At 42.3% G+C, this 27,197-nt stretch overlaps 1 protein-coding gene across 1 annotated transcript in view; it reads right to left on the bottom strand.

Moving 5' to 3' along the window:
* CFH (complement factor H) overlaps window positions 1-26,731 on the bottom strand; it is a 1,163,637-nt gene extending 1,136,906 nt beyond the window's left edge. The window contains exon 1 of the mRNA XM_075322035.1: window positions 26,588-26,731. Within this exon, the coding sequence (XP_075178150.1) occupies window positions 26,588-26,654 (67 nt within the window). The 5' untranslated portion in view covers window positions 26,655-26,731. The remainder of the gene's footprint in view (window positions 1-26,587) is intronic.
* Between the last annotated feature and the right edge of the window lie 466 nt (window positions 26,732-27,197).

Raw genomic sequence — 27,197 nt, 5'->3', positions numbered from 1 at the left:
AATCTACATTGATAAGATATGTGTTTGCTTATAAATGTTTTGGAAATTTGGCAAAAATGTTGAGAAATCAGCAATTTTCAAACTTTGAATTTTATTCTCTTCAAACAGATAGTCATACTACTCCGGTTAGTTAATGCATAACATTTAACAGCATCATTTTTCAGCTCTCCTTTTAAATTTGTTAATATGTTAGAATAATTAAAAGTTTAACAGCAATTGTTCATTATTTCTATAAAATGTTTTGGTACCTGTAATGTCCAGCAAGACAATTTACCTTTAGATATGTTTAAGGCCCTGTGCGCATTTGCCGGATTTTACCGCGGATTTCCCGTGGATTTGCTGCATGTTTCGATGCAGAAAATATTCATAACATCTCTGCAGTGATTCACCAGCAAATCCTATGGGAAAAAAAATGCCGTGCGCACTAGGCGTATTTTGACAGCTGCATGTTTTGCTGTGGGATTTCCGCAGCTAAAACAATTGCATGTAACTTCTTTTCCGCAATCCTTTATTTTAAATAAAAAAGCAAAAAATCCCCTCTTTCACCCCTTTATTAACTCCTCCCAACACACAGCTCCGGCGTAATCCACGCAGGTCCCACGACGCCTGCAGACTGCTGAAGCCGCATCTGACACACTGTACTTAATGCAGCCTCGTAACAAGCCTGCAGAGGTAACCACAGGTCATTGCCCACGGTCGGTAATGTGAACACACTACCGCTCGTGAGAACTGCAGTGTGTCCTCACAGGGACTCTATCTATTGATTGATCTGTCCTCTATCTATTATTCTATCTATCTATCATCTATCTATCTATCTATCTATCTATCTATCCATCTATCTATCTATCTATCTATCCAATATCTATCTATCTATCTATCTATCTATCCATTATCTATCTCTCTTTCTCAGAAGGAAATTACCTTTTTTTTTCAATGTGCTTTATTGCATTGAATGCATGAAAACACATGTACCAACCCGCGGAAAAAACACAGCAAAACTGCAATAAAACGCAACAAAATGCATGCGGATTTCGGTACTTTTTTGCGTTTTTTTTCTGCGGGTGCGGAAATCTTTCAGAGCCTGCAAAATTTTCTTAAGACAATTCCATTTTCTAGTGCGCACAGGGCCTAAAGTGGTTGTGCAGTATTAAATTACAGACTGCATTTACTATATGTGACTGCAGACTTGTAAGTTCTCACATCGCTCACATTGTGCACTGAGAGGATTCTCTGGGAGTGGACAGTCAGGTGACTGCAAATATGTTATATGCATACTTCAAGCTGAATTTCAACTAGACTGTTTCTGGCATCCCTCAATACATTTGCATTGAGTGAGGCCACGTCTATCTAGTCTTAATGTGGCCTGGAGTTTTCATATCACATACTTGAGGTCACATAACTACTTGCTCCAGTGCACAGTGCATAGTGTGTGAGATGTGAGGATGTGCAAGTCTACAGTCACATAGAATGACATATTGACCATAGACATGTAGCCTAAAGCCTGCTTTACACGTTGCAATTTGTTGTGCAATCACGTTTGCGATGTGACACGTCCAGATTGCATATGTGATCTAATGAGATCGCACGTAGGTCGTTCATTTGCTGTCGCACGTGTGTTAGTAGTCTATGTTAAATTGATCAATTTTGTGTGCGATCCTTTAGATCATGTGTTCTGCGACGTATGCATTGGGCACCTTTTTTTTTATTATTTATTGACTTGCCAAGCGTGTGTAATGTGTAGGGATGCATTTTTACTATGTCATCTACCATTCAGCTCTGCTACATGGCTGCTAACAGCAGACACAGACAGCCATGTAGCAGAGCTGAATGGCAGATGACAGTAGACACAGAAAGAGCCGCACGATCAGAATGAACTCGGGTTAACTTCACCCGACTTCATTGTCATGCCGCGGCTCTGTCTGTGTCGCATCCTGATTAGTGGTCACCCGTGAAGGACTCACCGGTGACCGCTAATCTCCTGAGTAACTGAATTGAGCAGCCCTCTCTCATATACTCACCGATCCCCATTCACCGGAGCGGCTCTGCACAACATTCACACTGCTCTGGCGGCTTTTACTATTTTGAAAAAGCCGGCCGCTCATTAAACAATCTCGTATTCCCTGCTTTCCCCGCCCACCGGCGCCTATGATTGGTTGCAGTGAGACACGCCCCCACGCTGAGTGACAGGTGTCTCACTACACGCAATCACAGCAGCCGGTGGACGTGTCTATACTGTGCAGTGAAATAAATAAGTAAATAATTAAAAAAAACGGCGTGTGGCCCCTTCCAATTTTAATACCAGCCAGATAAAGCCATACGGCTGAAGGCTGGTATTCTCAGGATGGGGAGCTCCACGTTATTGGGAGTTCCCCACCCTAACAATATCAGTCAGCAGCCGCCCAGAATTGCCACATACATTAGATGCGACAATTCTGGGACTGTACCCGGCTCTTCCCGATTTGCCCTGGTGGTTTGGAAATCGGGGTAATAAGGAGTTATTGGCAGCCCATAGCTGCCACTAAATCCTAGATTAATCATTGCAGGCGTCTCCCCGAGATACCTTCCATGATTAATCTGTAAGTCACAGTAAATAAACAAATACACCCGAAAAAATCCTTTATTAGAAATAAAAAACACAAACATATACCCTCGTTCACCACTTTAATAAGCCCGAAAAAGCCCTCCATGTCCGGCGTAATCCAGGATGGTCCAGCGTCGCTTCCAGCTCTGCTGCATGAAGGTGACCAGAGATGCAGAAGACACCGCCGCTCCTGTCAGCTCCACGCAGCAACTGAAGACAGCCGCACGATCAGCTGAACTGTCACTGAGGTTACCCGCGGCCACCGCTGTATCCAATGTCAGCGGGTAACCTCAGTGACAGCTCAGGTTTTCAGCTGCGCTCTGAAGCGGACCTTTTTTAAGCTGCGGTGCAGAGCGCACACCTGCGCACGTAGCCTCAGACATCAAAATCGTATGAGGGATGTCACATGTTTCAATTGACTAGGTTCGTGCAACAAAACGTTCAATTCTAGACAAAGATACGATGTGTTTGCGATTAACGGTTTTGCGTTCAATCCTGATCGCACGTAGTTGTCACACGCAGATACCTCACAAACGATGCCGGATGCGCGTCACTTACAACTTGATCCCAACGACGAATTGTGAGATATATTGAAGCGTGTAAAGCGGGCATTAGAACAGACAATCTAATTAACCTGCAGCGAAATAGCACCTAAATCATGCATGCTACACTGAAAGCATGGCTACAGGGAAAAATGAACTGATATCCTTCATGGAACTAGTTGCTTTCATTCATGTGCTTTAGCTGTCATATTCACATGTTCGTGTATTTGTATGCACAAAATCAAGAGAACATGTTTGATAATGATCCAAGCCATGGATCAAACGTTCAGCATCCATGTGCTGTCAGTTTTTTTTATTGACTTGGCCAGAAGCTCCAGAAATTTCCATAATTTTTTTTTGTATAAGAGACATATTTATAAAATTATCATGGTAAAAATTGTATGTAGATCTGACAGTGGCCCCCAGTGATGACAAATGTAAAGTAAAGCTGTTTTATTACTTAATTGGGGAAAAAGGCAGAGAACTAGCCCAGACCTTACTGCCAGACACAGACCGCTTCATCCTAACAAACATTGTAGAGGCATTTCATAAGCACTGTGACCCCAAGAGAAATGAGACTGTGGAGAGATACAAGTTTTTCACAAGACACAGGAGGATAGTGAAAATGTAGAAAGATATGTGACAGATCTAAGGACATTGGCTGCAACATGTGGCTTTGGGGAAATCAGAGATAGCCTCATAAGAGATAGAATTGTATGTGGCATCACAGACACTCGCCTCAGAGAAAGATTACTCAGAGAGAAAGAGCTGACCTTAGAGAGATGCATGCAAATCTGCAGGGCTGCAGAGCTTACAAAGCACAGCCTGAGGATGATGGCAGGAACCAGTGAGAATGATGATGATGAGGTACATGCAGTATCTATGAATGTAAAGACAAGACCAAGCTGCCATATAAACATGATCTACTGCAAATATTGTGGTAAGAGGCATGAGAGAGACAAAACATAGGGGTACTTTGCACACTACGACATCGCAAGCCAATGCTGCAATGCCGAGCGCGATAGTCCCCGCCCCCGTCACAGCAGCGATATCTTGTGATTGCTGCCGTAGCGAACATTATCGCTACGGCAGCTTCACATGCACTTACCTGCCCTGCGACGTCGCTCTGGCCGGTGCACCGCCTCCTTCCTAAGGGGGCGGGTCGTGCGGCATCACAGCGACGTCACATGGCAGGCCCTCAATAGGAGCGGAGGGGCGGAGATGAACGGGACGTAAACATCCCGCCCACCTTCTTCCTTCTACATTGCAGCCAGGGCGCAGGTAAGGTGATGTTCTTCGCTCCTACGGCTTTACACACTGCGATGTGTGCTGCCTGCTGGAACGAGGAACAACATCGTACTGTCGCTGCTGTGAAATTATGGAAATGTCGGACCCTACACCGATCATACGATAATGACGCTATTGTGCTCGTTAATCGTATGTAAAAGGATTCACATACTGCGATATTGGCAGTGACGCCGGATTTGCGTCACTTTCAATTTGACCCCACCGACATCGCACCTGCGATGTCGTAGTGTGCAAAGTACCCCTAAGTGTGCAGCATATGGAGAAACCTGCAGGTTATTTGGCAAGAAGAATCATTTCTCAGCTGTCTGCAGGCTGGGAACAGGCAAACAGCATAGACAGGTTCACACTATGACACAAGACACCGACAGTGCAGAGGACATTACATGGCTACAGCTGCGACCTGCAACAGAGAATGTCAATGTAATCAGGCAGCCAGTAGTCAAGGATGCCAAGCAGCTTTATGCAACCTTCCTGTTGAATGAGAAGCCTATTAGATTTCAGCTGGATTGTGGAGCAAGCTGCAATGTAATTCCAAGTGCTCTCCTGAACAAGCAGGTTTCCATTGAGCCAACGGACAAGGTACTAGTGATATACAACAAAAGTGTTATGAAACCTATGGGGACATGTAAGCTCAAAATACGGAACCCATGTAATAGAAAAAGTTACAGAGTTGAATTTACTATGCTGCATGGTGGGAACCATATACCAATACTGGGAGTAAAAGCAGTGCAGGTAATGGACTTAATAAAATTACAGTCTCAGAGCATTATGTCTGTTGAAGTTTCCCAGGATATACAAAATCCCAAACTAAATGCAGAGCGCAATTTGGACTTTCAAAAAAATAAAAATGGAGTATGCTGATTTTTTTGAAGGTGATGGGTGTTTTGAAGGTAAATACAGGCTAGAAAATTATAAAACCGTGCAGCCTACCAGATTACCTACAAGAAGAGTGCCTGTAGCTTTAATGCAACCACTGAAATTAGAGCTACAAGATTTACAGAAAAGAGGCATGATAGCACCAGTCCAGAAGAGCACAGATTGGATTAGCAGTTTGGTCATAGTGCAGAAACCATCAGGCAAGTTAAGAATATGCATTGATCCGAAGCCACTCAACAAGGCGCTGAAAAGAAATCATTACCCAATGCCAACATTGGATGATCTTCTCCTAGATCTATCAAAGGCTAAAATATTTTCTGTATGTGATGTCAAAAATGGATTCTGGCATGTGGAACTGACTGAAGAATCAAGTTTATTGACATTTTCTTCACCATTTGGACGCTATAAATGGCTGAGGCTGCCCATGGGACTAAAACCTGCTCCGGAGATGTTCCAGCAGAAATTGATGCAGGCTTTGGAAGGACTTCCTGGAGTAAAAACAATAGCAGATGATATCCTTATAGTGGGAGAAGGTGAAGATATGGAATCTGCAATCAAGGATCATGATCAGAAGATGATACAATTTTTGGACCGATGTAGAGCAAAACAAATAAAGCTGTACGTGGACAAATTCAAACTGAACATGACAGAAGTTGCATATGTTGGACATCTTTTGACCTCAAATGGTGTAAAAGTGGATCCACAAAAGGTGAGAGCAATTCAAGATTTGCCAACCACAACTGATGTGTGTGGAGTACAACGATTTCTGGGCATGGTAAATTATCTCTCCAAATTTTGCAATCATCTATCAGATATGTGTGTGCCACTGAGACAGCTAACCCACAAAGATGTGCTCTGGGAGTGCACAGAAAACCAGGAAACTGCTTTCCGGTCAGTAAAGAAGATACAGCAACCCTGAAGTATTTCGACCCAGATCGAGAAGTGGTGGTACAATGTGAGACTTCAGAAAAAGGCCTTGGAGCTATACTAATGCAGAACAAACAGCCAATCAGGTTTGCAAGCAGAGCCCTAACAACAACAGAGCAGGGATATGCTCAGATTGAGAAGTAGATACTGGCTGTGGTATTTGGAATGGAGAAGTTTCACCAGTGCACATAGGGTCGACGAGTAACAGTGCAGTCTGATCACAAGCCATTGGAGAGCATTACAAAGAAACCACTACTAAATGTCCCAAAGAGACTACAGCACATGTTGTTACAACCTCAGAAATACGATTTTGACAACCCGTTACTGTCCAGGAAGAGACTTACAGATTGCAGATACTCTAAGCAGAGCATACCTACCTGTCACAAATGATGAGGAGAATGAAATTGACACCATCAATATGTGTGACTACCTGGCAGTGTCAAAAGACAAATTGAAGAAAATACAGACTTGTACAGAGAAGGATAAAATTCTCCAGATCTTAAAGACTGTCATCTTGCAGGGTTGGCCAAAATACAAGCAGCATATGGCAAGGGAAGTTTCTCCATTCTTCCACATAAGAGATGAACTGTCAGTGCAGCAAGGAATCATCTTTAAAGGGGACAGAACTGTTATACCAGAAGCTCTCAGAAGAGACATACTGGAAACACTGCACTCTTCGCACTTAGGCAGGGAAGGATGTCTACGGCGAGCAAGAGAATCTATTTATTGGCCCGGAATGAATGACCACATTAAAAACTATATAGCACAATGTGAAATATGTGCATCCTGCAGTGATAAGAAACAAAAGGAGATATTGCAACCTTAGGAAATTCCACAGAGGCCTTGGTCAAAAATTGGAACAGATGTTTTCACATGTAATGACAAAGAATACCTGATTACAGTGTACTATTTCTCTAACCTTTGGGAGATTGATTTGTTAAAGGACACAAGGGCGAGAACAGTGATTAAAAAACTCAAGGCCCATTTTACCAGGTATGGCAATCCGTATGTCGTGTTCTCTAAAAATGCTGCTCAGTTTACTTCAGAAGAGTTTAAAACTTTCAGCAAGAGATGGGAATTTGAACACCAGACATCTTCTCCAAGATATCCACAGAGTAATGGCAAAGCAGAGTCGGCAGTAAAAACGGCCAAAAGACTCCTAAAAAAAGCAAAACAGGCAGGTACTGATATATATCTGTCTATACTGGATCATAGAAACACACCCACCCAAGGCATAGACAGCAGTCCAGCACAGAGGCTCATGAGTAGACGTACAAAGACACTCTTGCCAACTGTTAGTCATCTGTTAAAGCCAAAGTTGGTGGGAAACATCAAAGCTCAACTAAAGAAAAATCAAGATAGGCAAGCTTTCTATTACAATAAATCTGCAAAGGATCTGCCAGATCTCCAGAGGAATGACAACATACGGCTGCAGCCAAGCAGAAAATACGACAAACACTGGCAAAAGGCAAAGGTTGTCCAGAAGCTAGGACCTCGGTCCTACGAAATTGTAACAGAAGACGGAAGAAGCCTAAGGAGAAATCGGAGGTATTTGAGGAAAATACAAGAACAAGTTGATTCATGGCCTTTTGAACAGTATCCTGACACCCAAGATAACGAGGCAGCAAGTCCAAGCCAAGTACCAACAGTGACTGCTGACCATCAGGGTGAGAATGTTAACCAGAGACAGGCAATATCAGAAGGCATATTACCAGAATCAGAACAACTACCAGAGGTGGACAGTGACTCTTCTTATGTTACTAGGGCAGGCAGAATGATCAGAAAGCCTGCGCACCTCAAGGATTATATCTAACTGTATATATCTAACTGTATATATTGGAATTATCTCTTACTTGGTCAGATTAACTGTTGTGTTTATTAAGTTTGATTGTTCTTCTTGTTTAAAGAAAAAGGATGTAGCAATATGTATATATTGAATGGCCTCTAGGGGCCTCTAGGAGTCTCACTACTTATATGTGTGCACCACAAGCAAGTGGAAACTCACTGGTAATGCAGACAGAGTGCAGGCAGTAGTGATGGGCAGTCCGGCTCTTTTTGGTGATCTGGTTCCCATGGCTCCGCTCACCAAAAAGAGCCGGCTCATTCGTATCATGTGACGACCATATTACTCTGCACAAGATGGAGAAGCAGGGAGGAGACATGTATTACAGACACTGGTGGGAGAGGAGCAGCCTGGGGCCAGAGATATGTCACATGGAAGATGGGCCAGTATGGAGAATATACTCTTCTAATCAGTCCTCATGTCTAGTCTGCTCCATATAGGTTATTAATTCCCTTACATGTATATAGCCTACATGCTGTATACTGATCTATGGTCTTTTTGCTATCAGATGCCATGTCATCTGTGCTGTATATGTGGCACCCTGGACAAGCCAGGGGCCACAGAGAACAACACCAACACACCCCACACTCCCAGCAGGCACACCGAAGTCAGACACAAAACCCTTGTTGCCTTCCTCCAGGGGCTGATGTTCACACCAGGGGGTGGGTCAGGCGGTTGGTCCCGCCCACCGAGGAGTTCACAGTCCTGGAGGCGGGAAAACCAGGCAGATTAGTTTTGGAGGTGAAAGTGAGAGGAAGGAAAGTGGTAGTGGAGCAACTAATTGACAGCGTCCGGGTGTGTTTGCCGGGCGGTACAGCAAAGTTGGCAGACGGTGGTGACTGTCTGCAGGAGTGGCCTATCGGAGTTTGCCGTAAGGACCGTGGACGGGCGGTGGCCCGACGGTACCGGACCAGTACGCAAAGAGAAGCCAGCACCATCTGGCAGGGGCTTACGGACCCCGGCAAGGCTAGGAGTCGCCGTGAATTTTCCGAATTCGTTAGTGAAGGGAACCTCCTGGGTTTCCCAACAGCCAAGTCCCGACAGAAGGCAACAGTCCAACCAAGAGAGGGAGACACCGCCACCGCCAAGTCAACCGTTTCCCAGGGCCAGAACCTGCAGGCAAAAGGGGCTCCTCCAGCCCATATCCAAGCTGGGGAGCGGGTTACCGGTGGGAACCCATTGGAACCATCTACCGTACTTAGGTGCAGGGAAAGGCAGTCACCATCAACCTGCCGGGAGAAACAACACCGCAGCTGTCTGTGGGACCCATCCATCCAGCCGTGTGTTTTACCGAGAACTGTGTCCTCATCATTGGCTGAGTGAGTACTACCGTGCCGTGCGGCACAGCGCTGCCCCCCACGACCCTGCACCTCACCAGGCCCTGTAGCCCGCCTGCCACCCATCCCTACCCCCATCACCAGGCCCCGGGACAACCAACCCCCTACCCACGGAGGGGAGAACTAACAACAAAGCTGCTCACTGTCACCGCTCCCGGGATCCCCGTCTAGAGCAGCGGTGGTGTCACCAATATCACCACAACCGTGGGTGGCGTCACAGACAATAATCAAAACCCCCACAATCAAAATCCCCTTTTCACTCACGGGCGAGGAGCGCCGCTCGAGTCCCCAGGATCCGGCCCACCGCTCAAGCCACAACCGAGCAGCAGCGGCAGCCGCAGCAGCAGCGGCCGGACCCGAGCAGTGGGAGAGCGCAGCGTCCCCTCCTCCGCCCGCGACATATACTCATCTTTCACATGGCAGATTACAATATTAAAGCTGGGCTCACACATAGCGACAGCGACAACACACAGAAGCAGCAGCGATCATAACGACACGCGTCGCTGTGCTACATGTGCAGAGAGCAGGGAGCCGCGCTTAGCGCTGGCTCCCTGCACTCCTAGGTACAGTACACATCGGGTTAATTGCCCAATGTGTACTGCAGCTACATGTACAGAGAGCAGGGAGCCACGCACACTGCTTAGCGCTGGCTCCCTGCACTCCTAGCTGCAGTACACATCGTGTTAATTACCCGATGTGTACTGCAGCTACATGTGCAGAGAGCAGGGAGCCGCGCACACTGCTTAGTGCTGGCTCCCTGCACTCCTAGCTACAGTACACATCGGGTTAATTACCCGATGTGTACTGCAGCTACATGTGCAGAGAGCAGGAGCCGGCACTGGCAGCGAGAGCGGCGGACGCTGGTAACGAAGGTAAATATCGGGTAACCAGGGAAAGGGCTTCTTGATTACCCGATGTTTACCGTAGTTACAGCTTACCACAGCTGCCAGATGCCGGCTCCTGCTCCCTACTTGCTTCATTTTGTCGCTCTCTCGCTGTCACACACAGCGATCTGTGCATCACAGCGGGAGAGCGATGACCAAAAAATGAAGCTGGACATTCAGCAACGACCGGCGACCTCACAGCAGGGGCCAGGTCGTTGCTGGATGTCACACACAGCGACGGGACGTCGCTGCAACGTCACAGAAAATGGTGACGTAGCAGCGACGTCGTTGTCATGGTCGCTGTGTGTGACACCACCCTAATAACAGTGCTGTATGCTGATCTTTCAGATGGCAGATTACCATGTTATCAAACTGTATACTGATCTATCTGATGACAGAATATCATGTTATCAGAGCTGTATACTAATCTTTCTGATAGAAGAGTACCATGTTATGGAATAAATGGCGCTATAATAATAAATAATAATAATAATAATAATAATAATGTTATCAGACATGTAAAATGATCCACTAGCAGACACAGGCAGAAAAGGACCCATGTGCAAAAACAATACAAGGGCCCTTTCCATTCAAAGAGCTCATAAAAAATACACAACTCCACCTGCTTTCCAAATAGAAATGGGCTATCTCTGGGTGTGACAACAATTCGGGGTTGCCTCTAATATCTTATTTAGACCTCCTTCACACATCTATGATTCTGGTACGTATGACGTCCTTATACATACTTACCGAAGACCTTAAAATCAATAAGTCTGCGTACACATACGTGTTTTCTCATGGATGAGTGTCCATGTGCCGCACATGCATGTCCATGTGTTTTGCTCAGAGACAAGTCCGTTTTTCTTCAGTAGCACTGATGTCACACAAACCACATACTGATGTGATCCGTGTGACATTGTGTCTTTGAAATAAAATGATTTTCTATACTCTCTTGTCTCCAGTGCTGCTGTAAAATGCTTTTGAGCCCGCTCATTATGCTCATGAATATTCACTGCACATGAGACCCAGAAGCAGCAGTGATGGAGACAGCAGCGACGGAGACAACAGCGTTGGGGACAGGTGAGTAAAAAGTTCCTGCTCTCCATGTGCTATCATGGATAGCACTCAGAAAACACACGAGTGACAAAACTCCAGCACACGGATAGTCATACATCAGGGTTTTTCACGAACGTGTGAAGGGTCTTATGCTGTTTTCTGCTGTTCAAAGTGAGGTAAAAGAGATATGAAAACTTTATTCTTTAGTTCAGTGTGATTACAACAGTGCTAGACCTACAGTCCATGACTGTAGAAGTTCTGTCGCTTGTCCATGTTATGTAAATAAAAGCTCACAACCTGACTTTAAATTCATCCATTGGTTTCATAAATTACTCTTTTGAAAGCTGAAACCCTCCCAAATTTGGTTTAGGTTATGAAAATAAAGTTGCTGCAAAGCTGAAATATTGATCATTTAATGAACACAGAAAGGTCAGATTTTGGCAAGACAAAAGTTTTGTTGCCCACAAAAAGTAATGTGAAATTCAAACAAATAATTAATTAACTTCTAATACAAAGATATGTTGCATAACATTGGTGAATGAAGTTGTGGTGCTATTAGAGCCATATTTAATATTTTGTGTGACTTCCATTAGCTTGAAGGACTGCATCCATGCGGTTCAACAATGATTCATACAATTTATTGATGAAGTCATCAGGAATAGCAAAGAATGCAGTCTTACAGACCTCCCAGAGTTCATCTAGATTCTTTGGTTTTGTCTTCCAAGCTTCCTCTTTCATCCTACCCCAAACATGCTCAATGATGTTCATGTCTGGTGACTGGGCTGGCCAGTACTTGAGCACCTTGATCTTCTTTGCCAGGAGGAACTTTGTTGTAGAGATGGATGTATGAGATGGAGCACCATCCTGCTGCAGAATTTGACCCCTTTTATGATTGGAAATGTAAGAGGTAGCTAATACTTCTTGATATTTTAGGCTACTGATATTGCATTCCACCTTGCAAATGTTTTGCACAATCCAATACTGAATGTAACCCCAAACCATGATCTTTCCACCACCAAACATAACTGTTTTCTGGATCCATACGGGCTCCAGTAGGTCTCCTGCAGTATTTGTGGAGGCTGTGGTGTAATTCAACTGAAGGTTTATCAGAGAAATCCACCTTCTGCCACTTTTCCAGCGTACATCTCTTTAGCAGGCTGTGGAACTTGGCAAATTCCACACTTTTTTTTAATTGCCTTTTGTTTAGGGCTGGCTTCTGGGCACTGATTCGATCATGGAGGCCATTTCGAGAAAGAATCCGACAAGCTGTTCTTGTTGACACAGGGAATGAGGTGACCAGGCTTTTTAGAGCTCTGCTGTAGTAGAAGAGAGGCTGGCTTTGGATTTTCTAAAAAAGGAACGTTCCTCCTGAGCAGTTGTGTTGCGGGGTCTACCGGACCTGGGCTTGTCAAAAACATCTGCAGTCTCTTCAAATCTTTTTTTAGTTCTTTTTACTTGACGTTGAGGCGCATTAAAGGTGCCAGCCACCTCTGCAGTGGATCTGGTCTTCAGCCTCTTGATAATCAAGGCTTTGGTCGCAGGGTGGATTTTTGGAATGTTGTCAGAGGTCAAGTTGCAGTTCAAGTGAAGGTCTGGGGTGTTGGGTTTCTTTTTATACACACCCACTAATTAACCAATCATTTACTGAGCACAGGTGAGGATGTAAACTAGGATTAGGTGCATTATATGACAAGGCGACAAAACGTTTGTCTTGCCAGAATTTGACCTTTTTGTGTTCATTAAATGATCAATATTTCAGCTTTGCTGCAACTTTATTTTCATAACCTAAACCAAATTTGGGAGGCTTTCTGCTTTCAAAAGAGTAATTTATGAAACCAATGGATGAATTTAAAGTCAGGTTGTGAGCTTTTATTTACATAACATGGATAAGTGTCAGAACGTCTGTCAGGGACCGTAGATAGTAGTTTTATATTTTGCTATTTTTGCAAACTAACACAATTCTTACAAACATGAATTTGTTAGGCCGCTTTCACATTGTGTTTTTACCTATGTTCACTGGTCCTTTCGGGGCATCCGTCCGAACCCCCCCTCCCACCCCTGCAAAACGGGTTTCGAACCTATAGGCCGACGGGGCCATTGACTATAATGGAGCAGATGGAGTCAGCGTGTGCTCTGTCTTGCACCATTTTCAGTCATATACACTTTCTGCAGGTAGACACACAGCTGTAGTAGACTACGTTCAGGTGTCTACCTGCAGAAAACGTATATGCACGAAAATAGTGCAAGACAGAGCACACGCTGCCTTTGTCTGCTCCATTATAGTCAATGGCCCGAATGCATCCGAAATCTGTTTTGCAGGAGGAGGGGGGTTTCAGATGGATGCCCTGATGGGACCAGAGAACGTTGGTAAAAACGCAATGTAAAAGCGGCCTTAAACATTACCATTTTCTGAGAGCTATAACTATCACTTTTTGGCTGGCAGAGTTATTTGGGGGCTTGTTTTTTTGCAAAATGAGGTGAACTCACTCACTTTGAACTGCATAACATTTATGCTCCTGAGTGAACAAAAAATAGCAATTTGTGAAGCGTTTTTATGCTTTATTGTTTTTACCATCAGATGGTAAAAGCAATGAGACAACTTTGTTGTTGGTGTCAGCATAATTACAGTGATACTAGATTTATATTTTGTAATGCTTTTCTACTTTTGCATTTTGGGGGGTATCGCTATTCTGATAGCTATAACTTTTTTTTTTCCAAAAATGCCATTTAAGAACTTGATTTTTTATGGGACAAGATGGCATTTTCTTCAAGTATGGTATTTTATGTTTTATAGCTACAACTCTTTAATCTATTTTTATTTCTTTTTTTGTGTGTCAGGATGATTAAAAAAACTATATTTTTGGCATGTGTCCTCTCAGACATGACAATACAAGTTAATTATATTTTTTTTACTTTTATTTTTTATTTTTTTTTAGTAAAAATAGAATTTGTAGTGTAAGAAATATTTTTTCATTCATTTTTTCTGAATACTTTTACAAAGCTTGTTGGACTTTTTTATTTAGTCACTCTATGGAACTTCAACTTTCACTTGTTTGATCATTAGTGTAATATTCTGCAATCATAAGTATCACACTGATAGAAGAGGACCAGAGCATAATAGGCCATCACACCTAACAGATCTGGAAGTAATATTTGTTATTACTGGTTACCATGACAACCTTTGGAACCCATCGATCATGTCACAGGGGTGCCAATGGAGTGACAGAAACCTTTTTGAGTGAAAAGAAAATTAAAAAAAGTCAAAAAGGTGAATTAGCTTCTATGAAATAATTCAGCAGTTTTCACTTCCCTCATCACTTTATTTCTTGTGTAAATGAGGGTGCTTGTTGCAACCTTGGCATGGCAAAGGACTTAGTTCACAATTCTACTCCCACAGTTACCATGCTGGGCACCACTTCTTAAGCAAACCTAACAACACTTGAAAAATGGAATGAGGGACAAATACAGCGCATGTAGCAGATGCCCGGGCCTACAGGGCGTAGATCCAAACCCAGGACTGTCCTGCTGTATCTAGGATGGGTGGGATTAGAGAAGAGCTGATCAATTCACAAGACTCTAATCCAGCATCCTGGACATTGGTACCTGCAGCTGGATGGGAGGTCACAAATCCCTTACCATTCCCGGTGCTGGTTTTGATTATCCAGGGCTGCTGCAATATCATCTCTGCATCATGCTCAGTTCTAGTTAAGACCTGTGGATTTATTTTTTGTTCATTCAATCCTGTTCATAGCAGCCAAAACATTCTCATCTAGATATAAGCTTCACTATATGACATCTGGCTTTTGTGTGTCTGTAAGGCTGTGTTCATTTGTATCATAAATACTGTGTTTTTTTGTTTTCTGCAGGTATCTGCAACAATCTAAACAATAACACATTTTTTAGGCCTTTTCCCCATTATTTAATGCATTTTTGGTGTATATGTGAAGCTGCGATTTAAATGTGTTTTTTACCAAATACAAAAAAAGACATTTTTATAATTTTTTTTTGTTTAGATAATCAAAGTCTATGGATCATCATTCTAACACTCTTTAGACTTTGAGCAGTAGACACTCCCGGCTCATGCTGCGCTCCTCGAGACTCTGCAACTGTGATGAGTGGGGAATCCGTAATGTTACCATTCATCAAACGTTCCAGGTGATACTGCGCTCTGCGTGAATCTTTGATTCTGATGAGCGTTGGCGTTACTGAATCAACCTCATAAACTCTTACCCTGATTGCCAATGCACCAGGGCTTCTGGAAGAACCAAGATGAAGTGCCAGAATTGGCACATCTAATGGGATGAGCTACTTCTGGGGCAGTTATCGGCTGGTAATTCCAGGTTGGAAAGGGCGCAAAAAAATATGGATCTTCGTAGTCTGATAATATCAGCTCACAGCCGTCTGTTTTACCTTTGAAAGTGCGCGGATCCTATGTTGTTTTTTTTAATTTATTTAATCTTTTTTTAATAGCTATAAAATCTATTAATCTGTCTATCCATCTCATATCTATCTCTATCATCTTTACATAGCTTTAACACATACAAATCTTTAACTTCTTAAATACATATAGTTCTGGTCCGTGTTACACAGACATCACAAGGATGTCATGCGTGTTCTATTCATGTTCTTCACAGACCCATAGACTTCTTTTGCCCCTTTCATCTGTGCTGATACACAGACACACATGTGGTTTAGACACACAGGTCATGTGAAAACATGGAGATGTGAAGATCAACAGAGATTTTAATAGAAAGCAGGTGAACTTATCTCCAGAATGTTTGAAAATAGATGCTACACGTAATTGAAGCATGTACGTTTGAAGGGGGCCATAGAGATATACTGTTATGTACAGATTTATCTCTATGAACCTGTGTAATATGCTTCTGGGTTTCCTGCCCCCACTACTGGTCAAGTATACCAAATCCTTCACATTTCTTAGTCTGGACAGTGGTCCATTGGTAGAACTGCTGCTTATGGACAACGATCGAGTCCTCTGGTCCAGGAAAATTGTTAATTTAATTTATTAACATGCAGAGTATGCCGGTCAAGTCCCTGAGGAGAAAGAACTACAACAAGGGGATCTGAGAGGATATCAGAATAAAAGCCCTGACTGCTGGAACAGCGGGACTGAGCCCTCAAATCAGGACAGTTTGGAGCTATGCCTTAGGCCTCGTTTCCACTTGCATTTTACATGGACTAGTATAATTTGATAAAACATCAAATTGCTCTCACACTAGTGTTGCATAATCAGGTAGTGTCCATGTGCCGCCCCGGTGTTAATCGGGCTGTTCGGATCCGGGATCGTCGTGGCTCGAGGGGTCCAGACCCGGCTTCGCGGACACTCTGTCGTAAAAGGGGGATATTTACAAGGGAAAAGTTTGTGACGCCACCTGTGGGTTGCGGTAATGGGAGTACCACCACTGCTGGAGGGAGAACAGGGGAAGATGCTGTGAAGCAGCAAGGTGTCAGTCCCTCCGCAGGTAGGGAAGGCGCTGGACTCAGGGGGTTGGTAGCTTTGGGAGGACAGGGTGTAGGGACCAGTGTACTCACTGTGGATAGTCGTGGTGTTGGATGAGGTGGAGAAAGGAGACACACACACTGTAGGTAAACCAAAGTGTTTGTGTACAGCTGCCGCTGTCTGGAGCCTGTCCAAATACTCGGTCCTACTGGTGTCACTTAGTGATTTGGAGCCTGCTTCCATGCACAATTTGTTGTCCGTTCATGGTCCCCGTGGCTTGAAGCTGTTAGGGGCCCTGCTCACTATGTGTAGTGTAGCCGTGCTCTTAAGGGCTGGCTCTGGGACCTCAGTGGGTTGCTGTATCTGGAAAAACCCTGTCCCCCTTGTTGTGCGGATGCCCTCAATCTCTGAGCGTTTAGGGAAGTCCTTGAAGATCCCCTCCCTTTCAAGTGAATTGTCAGGACGTTGAATTGGCTCCTGACCTAGGGTACTGTACCCCATCATGCTCGGTACCAGTCAGTTCTGTTGGGCTCTTCTGGTGCCGACAGTCCCTCCAAGACTACGTCCATCATACCCCTGTCCAACGTCCCTGCAACCTGTCCCCGACTCCTCTGGACCAGGATCACTGCTAGCGACCCAATCAGTTTTCCTTGGCTCCCTAGGAACTACCTCTCCCAGCTCCTCACTCTCTGGAGCTCACTTCTCCCCTCTCTCTTTCAGTCCCTCCCCTTACAGTCTGCCCAGTCCCCAAGTGGCTGGCCCATTTGCCAGATAGTCCAACCCTGCTGGTGTATATGGCAGTGACTGATGTGAGGTGATTGGGTTTTGTGGTGCAGATGGGAGTGACACCAGTTTCCTGAGCACCTGGAACCATGGGGGGTAGGCCCTGCACCCTGGGTAAGGATGCAGTTCCCTGTAGCACTTGATGTATGAAAGGACGCTACATCCATCTGCTATTTTTTTCTCATGCCATATCGGCATGAGAAAAGAATCCAGAATGCTGTGTTTTGCAGTGAGTCTCATTTCACACGCAGTCAATCAAGTTTCTGAGTGTGTGTGAAACATAGCACTGCACTCGGATGTCATTCCAGTGCAGTGCAATATACACACCGACAGGCAGTGGAGGAGATGGAGAGATTAATCTCTCCCTCTTCTCCACACATGTAATCCAAGAACAGATCACAGTCGCATGACATTTGGCTCACGTTCGCATCAGAGCCTGATCCAAGGATCATTAACATACCGCATCCGATGGTCTTGCATCAGGAGCGATAAGCAAGTTGAACCAAGGCCTTATGTTGATTGACAGCACTCGCTTGCCCAGACTGAGAGCTACTTGAACAGCACACACATTGTCAGTGCAGACTATCTGCAGTAGCTGCTCACTTACTCTGGAACACCGGTAACTATCCTGCATCACTAGCTGCTCAGAGAGGAAAAGACATTCCTTTACTCCAAATAGTACAATGCAATTAGAGCACGCCAATGCTGACACTGGATTGCACCACTTGGCTCCTGCAGTAACATTACACTGGAGATGTAGTGACCAGTGCCACTCAAAATAAGAGGAGACATGTGGCAATTGAGGGGTTGGAACTGAGTCCTTGGCCATGCAAGGGGTGCCCTGAGCATGATAGCTTTTTTTTTTATAAGGGGCTCTGTCTATGATATGTTTGTGTGAGTGGTTACAATTGCATTTTAATGGTGACAGAATCCCTTACAGTTACAATTATAATTCACCCTGTAATGAGACACACTGCACATAGAATGATAAAGCGCAACATAAAAAGTTTACACTCTGAAGAATTCCAAAAATCTCTAATGGAATCTGTAATCCTATAGCATTACGATACATCACAGTTTGGCATTAGTATTGAAAACATTGAAGTATGAAAAGAAGTCATTAAAGCATGATATAATTGATGATTATAACACTAAATTACAACAGAACTTTCCTTTGGGAATAATGACCCAGTTCCATTAATGTGATGATCTTATGCTTATCATATTCACACATAATTTGATCCTTAAAAGTAATTAAAATGAATAAACAATATCCGGCTGATTTTATATCAAACTCCCTGACTCATTAGGATCATTTAGTATTGAATTCATTTCCTGACATCCATAGAAAAGTCAGCAGAAGGAGAGTAACACTTTAAAAATATTAATTTAGAGGAAATGTGTACCCCAATATTTTTCAGGTTGTCTCATAGTCAGATAGTTATATTAGAACAGAGGATGTTATAGGAAGACTCTGAATCAAATGAAAGTCACAAAACTATTACTGTCCTTTCAAATTTAGGTGTGCCTGTTTTTAAAGGAATTTTTTCGAGCTTATGAAATTGAAGAAATATTTGTAGCATAGTTCATCAATATAAGATCGTTCAGGGCAGAAAACAACCTCCCCGCCAGCAATCAGCTGTTATCACTGTGCGACTGATTGTAAAGAGTTAACCAAGCTGGAGCAGCAGGACTCCATACACCGTGTAGTGGTTGTTCCCAAGTACTGCAGCTCAGTTCCTTTTGAAGTGAGTAGTAGCTGAGCCCATTTCTTGGCAATGGCCACTAACAGAGAGAACATGGCTGTGCTTTTCTTTCTCCCTCCCCAAGCCACAAAGACAATTAATGAAGTTGCAGCAAATATACAGTATGTTGGGGGTTTAAAGTGTAACCATTGTTCTAATTTTCACTTCATAAACTAATTGTGCACATGAAAATAAGCAACTTTGCAATATATCTTATCAGAGAAACTTGTTTCTTTCTCTGCCAGAATTGATCAGTCATTATCAAAGTTCTCAATTCTGAGGTAAAATCTGTATTCAGTGAAGATTCAATTGATAGGGAAAAAGAGATCACAGAGGTGCCGGCTGCTGTGCCGGTGGGATTTATCAGTGATGTGCTGTAGCTGGCATTTGTCCTGTTGCATTTGAATCACAATTACACATAATATTTCTACATTTCAAATTCTTAATGCACTAAATAGAAGCCAGCCACAAAAAAAAATCTGAAATCAGTGTCAGTCAGAAACTGCATGCTTGCTAGTCACAAGCATATGTGCTGCTGAGTTTTTTCCTTTTCGTGAATCAGAGAGTTAATTTTTTATAATTTGTTTAAATACAAAAGAAATGGGGTCAAATTCCATATATTTAACTGTGACTGACTACTTCCAAAGTGTACATCTTGTAAACATTTTTTTTTGCACATCTGCCAAAGTTTGCATCTATATGCATCTTACCTATACAGTGCTTTGTTGCAGCTCCTGGGTTTTTGCATAAATTACTATTATTTTGCATTTTTTCCAAAAGGGTTGAATTTTGGTAAAAAAAAAAAAACCCCAAACACCTGGAATAGCATTTTTTAAAATGTAGACATTTCTTTCACGGTGCACGTCTATTTTTTAAACTTATTTTATTAGTTCAATTTAACAATCATATACACCACACTTACAGTGACAATCAAAACTTTGGGCACCCCTGGTCACAATTACTGTTCTCGTAAATAGTTAAGCAAATTGAAGATATGTTCATCTATAAAAGACATGAGGTTAAACATGACACATTTCTTTCATATTTTAGACAAAAAAAAATTTTCATCTTTTACATTTTAGAAATTACAAAAAAAAAGGGCCGATGTAAAAGTTTGGACACCCATGGAGATTTGTGTGCTCAGATACCTTTGACCAAGGTTTCAGACAGTAGCCTGTTAGGGTTATGACTTGTTCACGTTACCCTTTCCTCAGTTCAAAATGTAATGGTAATGTAAGAAATGGTGGATACCAGGAGCAGTGGTGGTCAAGATAAGGTCTGGAAGACAGAGCAAAATTTCTGTGAGAGCTGCTCGTAGGATTGCTAGAGGCAAATCAGAACCCTCGCTTAAATGCAAAAGACCTTCAAGGAAGATTTAGCTGACTCTGGGGTTGTCGTATAGTATTCTACTGTTTAGAGACACCTGCACAAATATGGCCTTCATGGAAGAGTCATCAGAAATTTTTTTTCCTGCATCCTCACCATAAAAGTATGCGAAAGAACATCTAAAGCCTGATGCATTTTGGAAATAAGTCCTGTGAACCGATGAGGTTAAAATAGAACTATTTGGCTACAATGATCAAGGGTATATGTAGAGAAAAAAGGCCACAGAATTTCAAGTAAAAGCATATCTGTCAACTATTATGTATGGGGGTACATCAATCATGCTTTGGGGTTGTGTTGCAGCCAACGGCACAGAGAACATTTCACAGATAGAGGGAAGTATTAATTCAATAAACAAATGATTGATGCAAAGTTAACACCATCTGTAAAAAAAAAAAGCTTAAGTTGCAAAGAGGGTGGTTTCTACAAATAGATAATGGTCATAAACACACATTAACATCCACAATAGACTTCCTCAAAAGGCACAAGCTGAAGGTTTACAATGGCCCTCGCTGTCCCCTGCTCTGGACATCATTGAAAATCTGTGGCTAGATCTCTAAAGAGCAGTGAATGCAAGATGAGCCAGGAATCTCACAGAACTGGAAGACTTTTCCAAGGAAGAATGGATGAAAATCCCTGAAACAAGAACTGAAAGACCCTTAGCTGGCTACAAAAAGCATTTACAAGCTGAGATACTTTCCAAAGAGGGCGCTACTAATTACCAACCATGCAGGGTACCCAAACCTTTGCATTGGCCCATTTTCCTTTTTTGTTAATTTAAAAATGTAAAAGATGAATATATATATATATATATATATATATATATATATATATATATATATGTTTGCCTAAAATTCAAAGTAAATGTGTCATCTTTATGCCTTTGAGATCAAATCATCTTCAGTTTGCTTAACATTTCACAGTAACAGTAATTTTGACCAGTGGTGCAATAACGTTTGCATGCTACTGCATGCTACCTATACTACAGCCTTCTGAAACATTTTTTTTTCTGTACATATTACTTTTTTACCTAGCATTTCTTGTTACACCCCTTCTGGCAAGTGTTGAATAATTGGGATTGCAAAATATATTGCAAAGAAAAAAATGTCAAGTGCAATAGATGGGGTAATGTAAGAAAATAAAAACATACCAGGACAAGAATATGGGAGCTGCTAGCTCAAGCCTAATCCCCACTATTATTAATGGCAGCAGCTGTCCAAGCAGTAGTACAACCAAACACAGGACATAATTGATCTCTATTGCCTCTGACAAACATATTAGTGGGAAGTGGAGTGTATAATGGAGTATATGTCACATCACATATCTCAGTCACATCAGGATGATGTTGCTTCTGACTATGACATGGTAAGTTGAAGACACTGTTATGCACAGAAAGGTCTCCCTGATAACAAATTACTAGTAGAGACATACCCCAAAAACTTGCAGCAGTGAAAGGTGGTCCTACAAAGTATTGACTAAGGGGGGCTTCAAACAAATGCACGTCATAATTTTCCAGTTCATATTTTGAAAACCATGTATCATTTCCTTTACACATCACAAATGCTTGCTACTTTGTGTTTTTATATCACATAAATCCCAATGAAATATATTTAAGTTTGTGGGTGTAATATGTTAAACTGTGGAAACTTTCACAGGGTATGAATACTTTTTCAAGACACTCTATTGGCTAAGCAAAATGTCCCAAAAAATATTTTAAAAAAATGTATTAAAGAGAAAATGTCATGTGCAAAAACACTATTTACTGCAGATACTGGTTTAGTCTGCTTTAGGGCTCATTGAGAAGTCAAACTTTTCTGCATACAAGAAAATCAGATTGATTATTTGGCTCAGAGTTTGATTTAAGTGTTGTCCAAATGTCGTTAGGTTTTCTCCACACTCTCCTTTCTGACAGACTGTAAAAAAGATACTGCACATGGATGTCATCTGAGTGCGGTCGAATTATTTCACTGACCCATAGAGTGACATTGCTGATTTTGATCCAACCCTTCTATCAAAATCGGACATGTCACCATGAATAATCACGTACACGTGAATTTCCCCATAGACTATCACAGGTACGAATGCAATTCATGAAAAACACGGATAGCACTCGTCGCAAAAATGAGATTTTTCAATGAGCCCTTACTGAAAGCATATGTAGTGCCCCTGAGGTATCAGGTGCCACAAAATATGTACCCAACTGTTGACAACCCAAACTCTGGAATACAAGTGCCGGTGACAACACAACACACACATACAACCCCTTTCCTTCCCTAGAGACAGCTTAGAAATGGGCCTGATGGAAGCCGCTTATTGGAAGGGGGCTCATCCAATTGGTAAGCTAGAAACCCAAGAGGGGGAGGGGCTGGACTTGAACAGAGAGCAGGAGCTAAAGTCAGTTAAGAGCGAGAAGGACGTCAGTTAGGAGTGAGGAGAAAAGTCAGTTGTTGTTGGAGAGAGACTCTAAGGGAGTCAGAAGTGAGAGAAAGGAGAAAGTGAAGTGTTTTTGGACAGTAGTCCTAGGTGTTAAAACCTGAAGAAAGAACTGTAGCTAAAACAGAGAAGGGTTGCTGTGGATTAAGGAACGACAACTCAATGAAACTAGGGTTGACAGAGGAGTGCGGGACCAGGACTCACAGAATCCAGCACAGGCGGGGAGCAGAACCCTTGAACGGGAGTACGCTTCACGCTTCCTGTTAAATCTGCCAAGTAAGGGGATCATCAGGGTCTGTCACCAACCTGAGTGTCTGGAGCAAAGCATCAAAGAGGGGACCTGGGGACAGGGACATGAGTTCAGCCCATTAAAATTGTCCAGGCTGCTTGCTTTACGGGCCAAGACTGTGAAACGGTGGGGACCCCAAGATGTTTTAGGCCACGGAGACCCATCAAAAATTAAAGTGTGCATGAAGGACAGCTCACCAGGTCACCAATTGGCACTGGGAACAAAGGGTGAGAGAACACCTGAAAACCAGCACCACCAGGACACTGGTACCAGAACAGTTTAAACTGCAGTCCTTGTGTGGCTTGAATCCTTTCTACATTGGTGCATCATCAATTCACACCGCACACTAAAACCACCATCATCCCCTTCGGGGGTCTAGCCCTACTTACATAGGGCCAGAACACCTGAGCTGCATTATACTACCTGATCCAGGAAGATCATGCAGTGGCAGCTCCTACAGAATAGCCGCAGCTCGCTAGTGGCGTAGTCAAAAACCCTTTTATTGATTTTCCTTTTATTTTTGCACTTTTTCACCCTTTTTCAGATCGACCCCCGGGGTCACGGAACCGGGCATCAGCCGCGACCATGACTCCCCTGTTCACCACATGCCCGGGACAGAGTATCCCATTGCCCTGGGGCGTCTCACATAGCTACAGGGAGGAAATAAATGTATATCCTTCATGTAGCCGCTTGCTTTCAGTTACACGTTTGTGCATGGAGCGGTTACAGGTGTTGCACAGATAAGGCTGTGATCACTCCCTGGCACTTTGATTGACAGTCTGCTCTGGTGCACATCTGTACAGACCGATCTGTGAGTCAAAGTGCTGGGAAGTGATTACAGTGGCCACTCACAGTATGTTGGGCGATGACTATAACCACTCCATGCATACCCCTATAAATGAAAGCTAGCTATGTTTTGGACACAGAAAAAAGTGCAAAATTACACACAATAAAAAAAAAAAAAAAAAAATCCATTAATCACTGTCATTTTTGCTTCTATTTTAATGCATTTTAAATGAATAGAAAAAAACCCCCACTGTACAGGAGCTTTAAATATTACGGTAGTTTACTCATACATAATCCTAAATCCCTCTCATTGTGTATTTCTATATAATGTCTGTATTATTCATTCTAATCTGAACAACTATTCCGTATAATCCTTCTGGTTTACTAGTTTATTTTTTGCTACTGCGCAGTTTCTATACAGTTATAGCAGAATAGGCTGCATCAATGCAGTAGAGTTATTCTTTATTTTTGATCACTTTATTTTTTTTATTTTTAAAGCCTAATTCTCAACAGTCAAAGATAAAGCACTTGCTTCCTCTAAGGCTATGCGCAGATAACATTTTTTGAGGCAGTCAAACAAGATTTTTTTCCAAAACAAACCGCTTCAGGAAAAAAATATTTTTTGGAGGAGATTTTATTTGTTTCCAGAACCATTTTCTAAAGCAGTTTTGAAAAGATTCCTAAAGTATTTTCTTTGCAGCCTTTTCATTCAACAGTTCCTTAAATACAAGTGCATCCCCATAAATTAGAATATCATCAGAAACTTAATTTATTTCAGTAATTCAATACAAAAAGGAACCGGATTTATTATGTAGAGTCATTACACACAGAGGGACCTATTACAAGTGTTTGTTTCTGTTACTGTTGATGATTATGGCTTACAGCCAATGAAAATTCAAAAGGCATTATCTCCCATTATAGAAAATTAGAATAATTACCGCAAAACACCTGTAAAGGCATCCTAAGCATTTAAAATGGTTCTTTAGTCTGGTTCAGTAGGCAATACAATCATGAGAAAGCAGCAGTATGCATGTTTTTTTTTCACACAATGTGTTTTTCAAAACCCGAATCAGAAAAAATACTCAAAACACTGAACAAATGGCCAGAAAAGTCATATTGCAATAGACTTGAACAAGAAAAGTCTTTCAAGAACTTTCAAGTGATTTAATTTAGTGAAATGTTTCATTTTCATGGATCAGCACACAAAAATCATCAGAAAACACATAGCCTAGGACAACTCCTTTCAGAATGCACCAATCATGTCAATTGGCTGATCCATGGCAGGACATGTCATTGGTGTAACCAGTGCAGCTGCACGGCCCAAGAGGTAAGGAGGTCCACATCTACCTCCAAAACAGATGGAATTGTGCATTTTGATGAGCTCTTGGACTGCAAAGGGCCCATATATTGTTCTTGTACAAGGGCCCTTTCCTGTCTCTGTCTGCCAGTGGGCTGATCACCTGTTGACCACTTCTATGAAGTCCAGAAAGCAATTGTTTTTGGCTTTGAAGCCACAACCCTCCAAACTTTGCTTTAACTTTTTTTTCAGTTTTATGATGTAGCCCATGTTTATATGGCTAATTTCTCAAGGTGCTAAGTCCTTCATATTTTTCAGTCAACTCTACTTCATTATTTTACATAATACAGCACATGTGAACACGTACTAAGGGTGTGTGCGTACACTATAGAAATTTTCTGCACCAAAAAATGCACGGGGCCCAAAAAAATGCATGCATTTTGGTGCATTTGTTGGTGTGTATTGTTAGTGAATTCAATGGCTGGAAACGGTAAAAAAAAAAAAAATCAGGAAAGTATGGAGCAACAATTGACACTCTGCTTCTTTTTTCTGCACCAAAAACTGCAAGTAAAAAAGAAGCAACATGCACACAGCATTTCTTAGTCTCATAGACTGTGCTGGAACAAGGATGGGCATGCAGATTTGGACAACAAACAGCACCAAAAACGCATCAAAATCTGCACCGTGTGCACAATGCCTTGAAACTATTTAATCAATGCATCACAGAAGTTACTGAAATTAATGTCAGTTTTATGTTTCATCAAATTTCGGCACAGAAGAGAATTAAGTAACAGAATTATATCTGTTAGAAAAGACTATACATATATGACAAATGTAATGCGTTTCATCATTTTTCCATGTTTAATTGCTTTTCACTAACTTAACTCTGCTTTGAACAATAGGTACACAAAAGACACAGAAAAAGTTACAATATATCATCACTCAATTATTTGGCAATTATTTCCTTCTGGAATGTTGTTGAGTAGTGGAACTTTTTTGGTGATAAATTGCAATTAACAAACATTATTTGTGGACCTTTATATAGTTATAAAGTCTTACCATCAGTAGCCGCTACAGTACAGCCTATGGCAGCTGTCAGCAGAAGTACATATCCAAGTAAAAACATTCTAAAAGATCATTGAGCATATGTCCTTCAGTCAGCTTGCGTCTTCCACCTCGGCTTCTCCTAAAGTGAGCTGTGCGCAGACTGGTCAAGTCTTCAATCTCTGAATTAACACCCCCCTTACATGAAATATTACGAAATCAGTAAAAGAATGCAGCCAGTGGGAGGAGTATTATTTAAAGCTGATTGCTCCCTCTATGAGGAATATGCACATAAACCTGGAATATTAGTGAGAAACTTTTAAAGTGTCCCAATAGAGATAAAACCTCTAATGTTTGGACAACACGGTAAACAGTTGCTCAAATCAAACTTTGCTCAGTGATAAACTGACAGAAAAACTAACAAGTCTCTTCTGACTAATTTCTGTAGAATAGTTGCAACACACATATGTCATCCTAAAGTAAATGGAGTTTATTCCATTAGAATGCAAACGTTGGTTTCTTTTAGTATTTGTATATAGCTGCATAAACAAGATAGACAAGTGCTTAAAATCAGGATTACTGTCAGTCTTAAGCCTCATTCAGATGCCCGTTGTACTTGTTCTTT

Source organism: Anomaloglossus baeobatrachus, chromosome 8 (genome assembly GCF_048569485.1).
Source record: "Anomaloglossus baeobatrachus isolate aAnoBae1 chromosome 8, aAnoBae1.hap1, whole genome shotgun sequence".
Classification (NCBI taxonomy): Eukaryota; Metazoa; Chordata; class Amphibia; order Anura; family Aromobatidae; genus Anomaloglossus; species Anomaloglossus baeobatrachus.
This window is presented reverse-complemented; position numbering and strand designations above follow the sequence as displayed.